General features: G+C 41.9%; 1 protein-coding gene across 4 annotated transcripts in view; it reads right to left on the bottom strand.

The window, feature by feature from the left end:
* The window catches only part of LOC117512083 (neural cell adhesion molecule L1.1-like), a 166,242-nt gene that overhangs the window by 61,000 nt on the left and 92,848 nt on the right, over positions 1–12,394 (bottom strand). For all 4 annotated transcript variants that reach the window (XM_034172046.1, XM_034172044.1, XM_034172045.1 and 1 more), the window contains 3 exons: positions 11,488–11,619; positions 9,040–9,183; positions 8,834–8,945 (listed from right to left, as the gene is read on the bottom strand). In XM_034172046.1, coding sequence (XP_034027937.1) covers positions 8,834–8,945; positions 9,040–9,183; positions 11,488–11,619 — 388 coding nt within the window. The remainder of the gene's footprint in view (positions 1–8,833; positions 8,946–9,039; positions 9,184–11,487; positions 11,620–12,394) is intronic.

Below are 12,394 nucleotides of genomic sequence, written 5' to 3' on the forward strand. Positions count from 1 at the left end.
GTAAAAACCGTCAGCAGGCTACTGGGGGGGCACAGCCCTCCAGCCGCTACAGCCTGGGTCGGTGGTCCAAGCTGAATCTGACTTAACTGTGACTGTGTTCCAGCTCTGGGGTCGCAGAGCAGCTTCCTTCCTCTCTTCTTCTGTCCAGGTCCGAGGAGAGGTCTGGTGCACTACCGGTCTCTGCAGCCCTGGAAGAGCCAATGGACTCGGCCACTGTTGACGACACAGGTTTGGAGAGATGGCCCTTCAGCATCGACGGACCTTCAGAGGTGCTGGTGGGCTCCGTGTCTGGAGCTGTCTGTGCTCTTCAGGAGCCGTCCGCCTCTGAGCTGGCTGATGACGAGACTTCGGTGGGGTCCTCTGCCCTGATTACCAACGGCATCAGTGGTGCTGTGGAACCAACAGAGTCCATGCTGTTTGACATCTGTGCTCTTCAGGTCCCGTCCACTTCGGTGTCCAGAGATGTTCCTGAGGCATTGTCCGCCTGTACTCCTGAGGATGTCAGCGGAATGGAGGAGCCAGCTGGAGGGGATCCCGATGTCGTCTGCTTTACGGAAGAGCCAGCCTAGGGGATTTCTGATGATGCCAGCACACCTGTCAAGGAGGATGCCACAGATGGGCATCCCTGAGGTCTTGGCGGCCGCCCTGCTGTTCTTCTTTTGGATTCTGGTGAACCGGGTGGCCACATGGCTGTTGCGATGGTAGGCTCCTGGGGAGCGGCCTGACCTCCCATCTGACGCTGAGATGGATCACTGAGCCATCTGACAGTGTACAAAATGTTGAGGCACCTCCCTGTGGGCCATTCGGCCGTCCACCTCCCTCCACCGTGGACTTCTGTCAGCCGATCAGTCCTGCAGCAACTTCGGCAGACACCTCTAGTTGGCCACAGGACCACCCTCCTGATGTAGCGTCGGTCAGTTTGTTGTCGCGCAGTGCTCCTCCTGGTATTTCTGCTGTCTCCTGCCAGCCATCCGAGCGACCACCTGACTCTGTTCGTACCTCCTGGAGGCTGCAAGGGTGGCCTCCTGATGACATCTGGGACTCTGGTCGACTTCTGGGATGGCCACTGATTCCTGCATCCGGGTCCTGCTGCTCATGTGTGGGTTTTGGGTTAGTTCTGTTTGTTTCGGTTCCATGTTTTTTTCCCCGTTTTGTGTTGAGTGGATTTCTGCCGTCGGGGCTGGCGTTTGAGGGGGGGGATACTGTTGTAATTCTGCCCATCAGCCTGTTTGGCTGGGTTTTTGAGCTGTCTTTATTTTTTGTGTTAATTGTATGTAGGTTTGAGCATTTGGGTTATTGCTTTTGTGGTATTCCTTATCTGCATTCTGATTTTGGGTTTTCTTTAGATGGTTAGGTTTTTGGGGTCTTGCTATTTGTTTTCCTTGCACCTTTGATACTGATTACTGTTCCATTTAGTTCTGTATCCCACTGGCCACTTAGTTGCCTTTCCAGGTGTTCTTTCCCTGAGTCGCCACTTGGTGTCGCCCTGTTTATCTTTAGGCTCAAGTTTTATTTTCAGTCACCTTAGGTTCAGTGTTCACGTGCTTTTTGTCCTTCCTTAGTTACCGCACCTATACTAAGTGGCTCGTTTGTTATTTAAGTCCTCACCTGTGCTCTGTTCTTTGCAGTCTGATTCTCACTCGTGCTCTCTTCTTTAATAAGTAATCTTTAATAAGTTATTTTCATGAAAAGACACAAATGTGCAGTTTACTGCTTTTTATTTTTTTTTCTTGTGTAAAAACGCAGCTTAGATGTGGTTTGACCTAAACAAATTGTCATTAAACTTAATAAAACAGGGAAAAAGTGGAGGTTTAAGAGTCACTAGGTGTTCGCAGGAAACAGTTATTTCTGTATTTATTTATGTTCATTGTTAACTGGTTTAATCTTTTCTGTTTTGTTTTATCAGATTCTTTGTCTTTCTCTAAAACTGTATTGTGGCATTATTAGTTATTATTACTATTATTGTTGTTTCTATTATTATTGATATAAGTACAATAAATGAATAAAATATTACAATTTGTAATACATTTGACTCTTTTACAAACGCTACCTCTTACAACAAACGCTGAGCCATGAATTATTATACAGAAAACAAATGTGCTGACAGCTGCAACAGCTTAATGCTAACTTTAACATTGAAAATGCCATAGACATGCTAATGTATTAGCATCGGTCCCGTTTTTAAGTTATAAAATATATCAACTGTTTCAGAAGACCATAACAGGTCAGATTAACATAAAAAGGTAACTGTTATTCACAGACATATGCTCTTTGGGGTTTTAGTGGGGAAAAATTAAGATTAAGCGAAATAAAACACAGATCGAAGCACTGCTTTGATTGGTTCAAGGTTCAAAACAAAGCCGCACTGCAGAAACGGTTGATTTATATGGAAGAAATGAAACATTTGCGGTAAAACAAAGTTATTTAACAACTAATGACTAAATTAGTTGACAGCTATTTTAATCAACTAATCGATTAAATCGATTAGTTGTTTCAGCTCTACTAAACACATCCTCTTTCTGTGAGATCCCGTTTGGGATATGTGTTTGTGTGTGTGTGTGTGTGTGTGTGTGTGTGTGTGTGTGTGTGTGTGTGTGTGTGTGTGTGTGTGTGTGTGTGTGTGTGTGTGTTTTGCACGCTCCCACTGCTCCCCCAACACGTGTGCATGTGGTTCGCGTGCCCCCCACAGGTCAAGGCACCTGTCATCTGATCACAGGTCTGTGCACTGACAGGACAGGGGGCGTGGCCGGCCGCCAACAGCTGTTGAGACATCTCTGGCCCAGGATGTCACAGCTGCAGAACACATCCTGTGTTTTGACGGACACGTGTTTGTGTGTGCTTGCTGTCATCACATGGAAATACATAAAAACATATCGCGACGGGCTGGAGAAACGGACAGTTCATGTGGACACACAGCAGGTGATCTGAATGTCACGTCTGTCTGACAGGACACGCGTGTCAGGCCGTGAGGGCTGTGAGTGGCACGCTGCAGGACAAGCCAATAGTGTGACAAATATGCCACTTTCAGTCATGTATCAGCAGAAATACGCTGTAACAAACGCCGTTTGGTCAGTTATCACAGTGCTTTTTTCTCTTTAAAAAAAAAAACATTTACCTGCTTGTTGATTTTAGCCATTTCACTCTCCTGTTAAAAGACAGTGATTGTAGCGCACTGGTAAAGTTTCCGTCTTGTAATCAGAGCTTACGGGTCGAATCCTGTGAGTGACATTCATTTTTAATTAACCAGGGTTATTTAACCGCGGGGTTCTGTATTGCCTCTCCTTTTATTATTTATATCAACCCAGTGATATTCACTAATTATACAGCTGGTTTGTATTTTATTTTACTCCACATCAGCTGCGTGATGTGGTGCAGCTGCTCGCACTGTGTTCCTGCTCACACAACACCATCCCGTGCATGACACCGTCGCACCGGGATGGTGCACACCTGCCTGTCGGCTCGATGCCCGTGAGTCACCCTGATTTGTACTTATTCGTACTGTGTGTGAAGGGGCCCTTAAAGTTGCACCAATGTTGGTAAAAGTGATGAAAATTATTGGTTGAACTAATACATTTAATAAATGTGATAGTTTTAACTGTGTTAAAACAAAGTCGATGTCCATTAAGTAAGTAAATAAACTTGATTTTCTATCACCTTTCACAGATACCAATCACAAGTAAAATAGATACAAAGGCATAGAAAATAACAAAGTTAAAACAGCAAAAATAAAAACAAAAAAGTAGTGCCACTAATTAAAAGCTTGTCTAAATAAAAGTGTCTTCAGCTGCTTTTTAAAGGAATCAACAGAGTCTGCCACACGGAGAGACGGGGGCAGGGCGTTCCACAGCCTGGGGGCTACTGCTTGAAATGACAGGTCCACCCGAGTTTTAAATCGGGTCTTAGGGACCTTCAGAAGGTTCTGGCCTGAGGACCGAAGAGCAGTACAACTGAATGTTGACTGATGGTGAAACAATACTATTAAAGTGGATATGACACCTAAAAAATTAGGTAAAACTGTATAGTAAGTTGAAAGTGGTTTTAATTATTATCACTGAGAAATAAAGTTTGTACAGTTTCTCAAAAGTGTGTTTCTTGGAAAGCAGCGCTGGCAGCGTTCCATCAGCGGTCACGTGATGCTGTGACGTCACAACGTGTAGAGTCCCGTCTTTGTTTGATTGACAACAGGAACAGATGGACCTCAGCATGGACAGTGACGAGATCAAGAACTTTTCTGACTCCTCTTCAAGTGTGGATTATTTCTGACTTGGATCCTGAGGATGGCGCAGCAGTGATTTGACCCTACAGATTGGAGCCGTATCTTTCGGACGAACATTCAAGCCAGGAGCATTCTGACAGCGATAATAATTTATGGTGGTGGTTATGGCGGAGCCGAAGCAGAGGCAAGAGACGTGCCAATTGCGATGGATTTTGAAAGGCTGCAGAATACAGAATGGTAAGGGAGGCTTTGATTTTTGTTGCTTTGTTATTGTTCCAGAGCCGCGATAGTGTAGCTATTACTTGCGGACCACCGTCATTACCTTTGGGTTTTTGCCATTTTCGAGTGCCAGGCATTGCATTCATCTGTGTTTAGTTACGTTATTTTCACAAAAGAATAGGAAATAAACGGCGCAAGTTTCAAAAAAGATCACCGAAAACAACAGTGAACATGCAGCCGCCGTGTTTACTACGTATTGCACTGATATTTTTACAAGTTCCTTGACCATTTCAAGATTATTGTGAACACATTATTTGGGGTTGACATTTTATGTGTTCCTGTGAGCGATGCGAGAACATGGAGACGGTAGAGGAAAGTGTCTGCTATCGGGAGCAAATGCGGGTGTGCGAGCGGAGGGAGAGGCAGCCTGACATTTCGTGCATCACAACACCGCACCTTTCGATCAATCTGACGGGACTTGAAAAGGCTAAAACCTTTCGCCCTTGTGTTTGTGCAATATGCTGCGACACACTGGTCAGGCATATCGACAAACAAGTCCCTGAGAGCTGTGTTTAATCAAAGTTTCTGCCGCTAAACAAAATGTAAACAACGGCCGCCAAGCGTGCAACCGATATGGTCTACAGCCAGTGACGTATTTCAGGCTTGGTGCTCAGCAGGAAGCTGGTCACGGGGCGTGCACATTTTTCAGTGGCGGGACGTTCAAATGTTATATATAACGGGAGAACTGCATCCATTTTTCCAAAACGCTTAGGTTGACTGAATTATATAACCTTTGTTACATGTAATAAAACTATGTTGTCTTTAAGTGTCATATCCACTTTAATGGTATCAAACAATACTTTTTCTTGTTCATATTCACAAGATTACAAAAATAGGCAGATCTGGCCTGTTTAATCTTTTCATTTTATGAGATCACACCTTTTAAATGCAGTCTGTGGACTTCATGTTTTGTAGATTTTCCACAAACGCTCCACCTTACGACATGTTCTCCTGAATGACATAATATCTTCATTCATCCAGGGGCAAGGGTCTTGTGGACAAGATATTTTGTACCTTATAGGTGCAACCTCATTTATGACAGACAAGCAATGACTATTAAAAGCCTGGGCAAAAGAATCAGCATCACTACAACTATAAAAACAATTGGGCTCAAATAATTCTGAGAATTTCTCAACAGATGTTTGATTTACAGTGAGGAAAATAAGTATTTGAACACCCTGCGATTTTGCAAGTTCTCCCACCTAGAAATCATGGAGGGGTCTGAAATTTTCATCTTAGGTGCATGTCCACTGTGAGAGACATAATCTAAAAAAAATCCGGAAATCACAATGTATGATTTTTAAATAATTTATTTGTATGTTACTGCTGCAAATAAGTATTTGATCCCCTACCAACCAGCAAGAATTCTGGCTCACACAGACCTGTTAATTTTTCTTTAAGAAGCCCTCTTATTCTGCACTCTTTACCTTTTATTAATTGCACCTGTTTGAACTTGTTACCTGTATAAAAGACACCTGTTCACACACTCAGTCAATCAGAGGAGGCATGGGAGAACGTCATGTGGTCAGATGAGACCAGAATAGAGCTTTTTGGAATCAACTCCACTTTCCCTGTTTAGAGGATGAGAACAACCCCAAGAAAATCATCCCAACCATGAAGCATGGGGATGGAAACATCATACTCTAGGGGTGCTCTTCTGCAAAGGGGACAGGACGATTGCACCGTATTGAAGGGTGGATCGATGGGCTCATGTATTGCGAGATTTTGGCAAACAAACTCCTTCCGTCATTAAGAGCATTGAAGATGGGTCATGGCTGGGTCTTCCAGCATGACAATGACCCCAAACACAGAGCCAGGGGAACTAAGGAGGGGCTCCATAAGAAGCATTTCAAGGTCCTGGAGTGGCCTGGCCAATCTCCAGACCTGAACTCAATAGAAAATCTTTGGAGGGAGCTGAAACTCCAAACCTGAAAGATTTGGAGAAGATCTGTATGGAGGAGTGGACCAAAATCCCTGCTGCAGTGTGTGAAAACTTGGTCAAGAACTACAGAAAATGTCTGACCTCTGTAACTGCAAACAAAGGCTACTGTAGCAAATATTAACTTTGATTATCACAGGTGTTCAAATACTTATTTGCAGCAGTAACATACAAATAAATTATTAAACAAATCATACATTGTGATTTCCGGATTTTTTTTTTTTTTTTTTAGATTATGTCTCTCACAGTGGACATGCACCTAAGATGAAAATTTCAGACTCCTCCATGATTTCTAAGTGGGAGAACTTGCAAAATCACAGGGTGTTCGAATACTTATTTTCCTCACTGTATAATTCGCCTTTGGGAGATAACCTTATGAGAGTGACTGTTTAAAATAAATGACAAATTAAAATACACACAACAGTGATCAGATTCTCTGACATATGGCATATGTTACTCCCAGTGCGCAGTCTCTCTTTTTTTTTTTTTTTTTTTTTTTGAAATGAGTCAAATTTTCCTGACGGGGTTTTTTTTTTTTTAAACTCACTATTACTACCCCTACTCCTTCCCCCAACCCTAACCATACCCTCCCCCCCGCTTCACTTTTAATTTTGTGCAGCCATCACGGAATGAATGAGAATGAATTCGTGCTGCCGTGACGAAAATGAGGTGCTTTTCGTGACAATATCAGGAACCAATAGATTAATGTATATTTCGTGCTCCTGAATCACAACATTCCCTGAGACTGTATACAATTATAGACTTTTGATCCTGACCAGGTCCGCATAATCACGGGTACACCTCATCAAAAGTCTATAACGGCTTTATTATATGGTAAACAAGAAAATTGGGAGTTTGTCAAACATACTAAAATGAAAAATCAATCTCAAGTTTCAACTCTTTATTATTACTGTCATACTGCACCAACTGACATCCCATTGATTGACTGGAGATGCCTGTTAAGTCCATGACGAAGAGTCATCAGGCTTGTTTTCTTATAAAGTTCGCCATTCATCTTTCTAGCTTCCACATAAAATTGACCGAGCACTCCATCAAGCATCTGCCTGTCATAAGTTTCAAAGTTGGGCGCATGTCCCTTTTCAGTGACGTACTTGTGAAACAGGTTGCCTGCTGATTGTGTATTTCTGTGGGTGTTCTTCGCATCTTTTTCGTGTAAAATTAATTTGAAGTCAGCGTCCCTAACAGACGCAAACCTGTCTTCTGCCATCTTGTCAACAAACTGACAGCCAAAGTAGGTGTTGTATTGCGTTATCTGATTGGTCGTTATCGATGTGTACTCGTTTCTCACGGTCTACTCGGCTCCACCAGCTGTCAACATGGCATGTGGTACAGCTCAGAAAGTGGCGAATGGGCAAATCAGAAGTTGGCAAAATACCATACCATATAATATTATATAATACTCCATAACTCAACTAAACAGAACAGGTGGCGCAGACTACTCCCTTTTCAAATCCTATTAAAAATGATTGGAGCATTTTTCAATTTTGACCCCTGTATAATTCTTTATTGACCGATACCTGGCTACAGCTACCACCCTGGGATGGCCATCATACATTTTTGTGTAGGTTGTGGTACACTGAGGCTGAATTGTAAGCCTTATTTATTTAACACACAAACTGAAAGCTTACCAGCTAACGACCGGACCATCTGTTAGCAAGTTCTTCATGGAGGTGAAAAAGCGAACAGGTCTGTCTACAAGCAGCTTTCATAGTCGACCGATACTGTAGGTTTGTGTGTTTATATATAAAGTAGCCATATAATAAACAAATTATTAACCTTGCTTGCTTGGTCTGTACGGAATATCAGCCCTCCGTATTTTTTGCACAGGCTGAGCGTTAGTGAGGTCCCTACTGTCAGCCCCTCAGTCTGATATTTTCTCATACAGACCTCGTGCTAAGTCAGTAATTCTTTAATATTTCCATATCTTCGAGGTGATGTTGCCTTTACACAATGTGTTAGTTTTACTTATTGAATTTATCTATAAGCTCCAACAGGAACAAACATGACTTTAGGATTTACTAACACTGTTGACATTTAAACTTTCCTGTGTTTTTTAAATCTATGCTGACTTAAAGTTAGGGGAACAAAATTCTGCAGAAGCTGTAATAGTTTACACAATTATCTGAAAAATTAATCTGTGAAAAGGTTAGCTCTGCTAATTAGTTGTTAGCTGACTAGCTGAACTATGCACACCACTGATCTCAGATGATGTCAGACCAGAGAGCAACTCAAAGACAAAAGTGTTTCTTTTTTTTTTTTAAATGGAGAACAAATTGCACTTGTAAACTTATTTCAAAAATGGATTGCCCCATGTTTGAGGTCTTACTGAGCACAATCAACTTGCCAAAAAGTAAATGACTTTGTGTTTGATCTCTCACCACGTGACGTGCGGCCGTGGAGACCCAAAGGATTCACAGTGCATCTTGGCCTCTCCTCCCTCAGTGACCCTGTACACCATGCCGTCAGAGGACAGGATCTGCGGCGGGAGCTCTGAGGGGTGGACAGACACAGAGGTGCATTTCTTCACCTGCCAGTTTGCCGTTTGGTTCACAGATCATCCTGAGTAGGTATCGTGAGTATGTACCGATGACATGGAGGTAGGTGTTGAGGAGGATGGAGCCGTGCTTGTTGGTGGCCTCACACTGATACACAGCGGTGTCCCCGAATGTAACGTCTCTCAGTATCAACACGCCGCCCGACACGTTCCGACGAGGATCGTCATCTACCTCTGCAGACAACACATGACAATGGAGGAGAGATGAATGGGTTAAAAACAGGAGTAAGGGGCTGAACAAAGTGGCAGTATTTAAAGTTTGACAAACGGAACACACAGAAATGTTTAACCAAGTTACAGATCTCCAACAAAAACAGCTGTTACAGGATTGAACTTTCCCTTTGTGTATTTACTCAGCTGTGACCTGCTGAATTCTATTTAAACCAGTGGTTTTCAAACTGGGGGGCACCAGAGTTCTTTGGGGGGGGTGAAAAAAATAACTGTAAACACTGTTAACCAACAAAAAAACAAAAAAAAAGAAGGGGAAAAATGAAAAAAAAAAAAAAAAACAACAACAAAACACTGCTAGCTAACATACCGGGAGCAAAATGGATACATTTTTAGTGCGTAAATCTACCAGTGAGAAGAGTTTGGGGCAACCAAAAAAGAAGAAAGTAGAGGACGATCTTCGTTTGCTCCTCTCCACAGTGCATCCCTGCATCAGGCCGCCTGTGCACATCAAAGACCCAGACTCACTGCTCGCATTAAACAAGAGCTGAGACTAGATGAGAGACTAAAGATGTGTAAAAGTGTAATATTATTTATGTTAAAATGTGTTAGTTATGTCAAAGATGTTTAAAAACACACAGATGTTTAAAAAGATATGACAAAAGGATAGAAAGTTTTTTAAAAACACATTTAAAATGTTTGAAAAGGGTGTAAAATATGTGAAAGAATAAAATATGTTTAAAATGTTTACAAAGGCTGTAAAATGTGTAAATGACACAGTTCCTTAAAAACACAAACATATTTAAAATGTGTTTAACGGGTAAAAGAATAAAAAGAAACACACACAAAGATGTTGAAATTGTGTGTATGTGTATGGGGGGGGGGGGGGGCAGTTATTCATTTGTTCTCTGGGGGGGCTCACTCTCCCACACTTTGAAAACCCCTGATTTAAACCTTTTCATTCCACCCTCAGCCCCACTGAGACTGAGGTACAACTGCAGTCTTCAGGCTGTACTTCCATCCTACATTTAGTTTCCTTTCCATCTTCCCTCTCTTGTGCTTTGTACTCATTCTGAGAAGCTCTTGGCTCAGATGGTGATGTTTACTTCATCCAATAAGTTCATCTGAACTTAAAAGGTCCTTATGCCTGTATGTATGAGAGTCTGTCTCAGGGTGGAGTAAGTGGAAGAGCCAGGAAATGATCACTGCTCTTCCCTGAAAACCATTTGTGGTCATTATGTCACATGCAATATAATGATAGTGTCAAATGTTAATGACTCACCATCAGAAGTGCTGGCGACCAAACATTTACAAACTGTGTCGTTATCGGCATTAGAAGAGGCAAAGCTCAACAGTGAAAGTTTGATTTTAACATGGTGAAGCTTCCATATCGGATCTGCTGAGGTGACCCCAAGTGAAAAAAGGAGAAGGTGAAAGCATTTACTTACTGCTTGTACCGTTACTCCTTGTATTTCCTAATGAAGTCCAAGACATATACAGTGACTTGGACATGTTCATGTATCCATCCCTGGCCTGTATCAAGAAAACTTTCTGTAAAAGTGATGATTTAGGTGTGCTGTTCTTAACTCTCCATACGTGTCCATACTGCTGTTTTGGCTTTTAAATTTTTATTCAAATTATTGCTGCATTCGATTGCATCTTAGAAGTTGTTAATTCTGAGATGATATTTTTGACTTCTTATCTAAATGCGTTTCAATGCATTTTCTTGGGAATATCTATTTACCTATCTATCTATACATCTATCTGTCTGTCTATACATCTATACATCTATGTGTGTGTGGCAGAGGTTGTGTGATCAAAGGAGAAGAAAGATGAAGTGTTGCTTCACCTAAGGGAGCTGTGGTGGTTGACTGCTACTCCTGCATACATGCTTTGACACTTAATGTGCAGAAATCTTTCCTTGCCAGAAAACCTCTCACTTCAGCTTTCACCATCTAAATATGTAGTACAACAGGGTTGCTGTTGCACCTTAGAGTCAATGACAGTCAATGGTTTGATGTTTTACAGTTTAAACACATACTTTGTTACAAATACTGTATAACAAAACAAAGTGCGTCACACCGCCTTCACTCAGATTGGCAGTCAATGTGTCACATCGCTCAGCGTTTACATAAAATAGACTTGTTGTCTGTTTTGGCCTGTCTAGCGGGGCCAAAATATATCAGGTGGGCTCTAAAAAAATTGTTCTGTTAGTTTTATTATTTTGTCATGTCATCAAGCAAAAGAGAAACACAATGATAGGTAGTAAAAAAAAACAAAAAACTTTATGGTCCAATGAGGCTGCAGTACCTGTGAGTGGCTGACCATTGATGCTCCAGGTGATGATCGGCTTCGGGATGCCTTCAGCCTGACAGTTCATACGGACAGTTTCACCTGGAGCGTAACGCAGGTTCTGAGGTTCCTTCAGCCAATAAGGTGCCGCTACACAAGCAATAAAGATGGGTGACTATTACCATGTTTGATTACACTTACTGATTAAAAGAAACAACCCCTCCCCACCATCTGAAAAAGGGAAAGAAAGTGAAGCACAAACATATTCATAGAGATTAGTGATAATGTAGATGTTTGACAAACAGAGCAGTGATGTGTGAAAAGAAGATAATAGACTGTTGTTACATTGTTTGGCAAATACACACTGAGTACTCCACAAGTTGCTCATGTAGAATGCCGTGGGGTGCAGACCCTTTTAAAGCGGGCATGCTTCCTTGGTGTAACTACACGGATATGACTGAATCTATGGATAATACTGCCACACATACCACTAACTTGCTCAAAGAAAGGTGGATAAAGTCCCTTAAATGTGTCCCAGATGTAACAATCAGAACAATAAGACGATATTTAACAGATAACATTGGTGCCATCAGATGTAATCCTGTACGTACTGTGCGCACATTTTTGTTGCAGCTTTATTTGTGACAACCTTTATTCGGTATTACAACAGCAAAGATAGCTTGTGTAAAACTACATTTAATGTCTTTATTCAAACATGCTTGAATGACGGTTGTGTTTGGGAAGAAAGCCAGAAAAACAACAGACTTTTTCATCAGGTTCCATTTATTCATCAAAAACATTAAAGTGTACTGCTCCAGTCGTCATGAAAAGAAAACACCAACTCAGTATTTTTCAAGCATTTAGAAACAGTAAACGTGCACTGATGCAGCTGAAAGCAACTGAGGGCTGTTAACCCCCAAAACGT

This window comes from Thalassophryne amazonica, chromosome 6, assembly GCF_902500255.1.
Source record: "Thalassophryne amazonica chromosome 6, fThaAma1.1, whole genome shotgun sequence".
Classification (NCBI taxonomy): Eukaryota; Metazoa; Chordata; class Actinopteri; order Batrachoidiformes; family Batrachoididae; genus Thalassophryne; species Thalassophryne amazonica.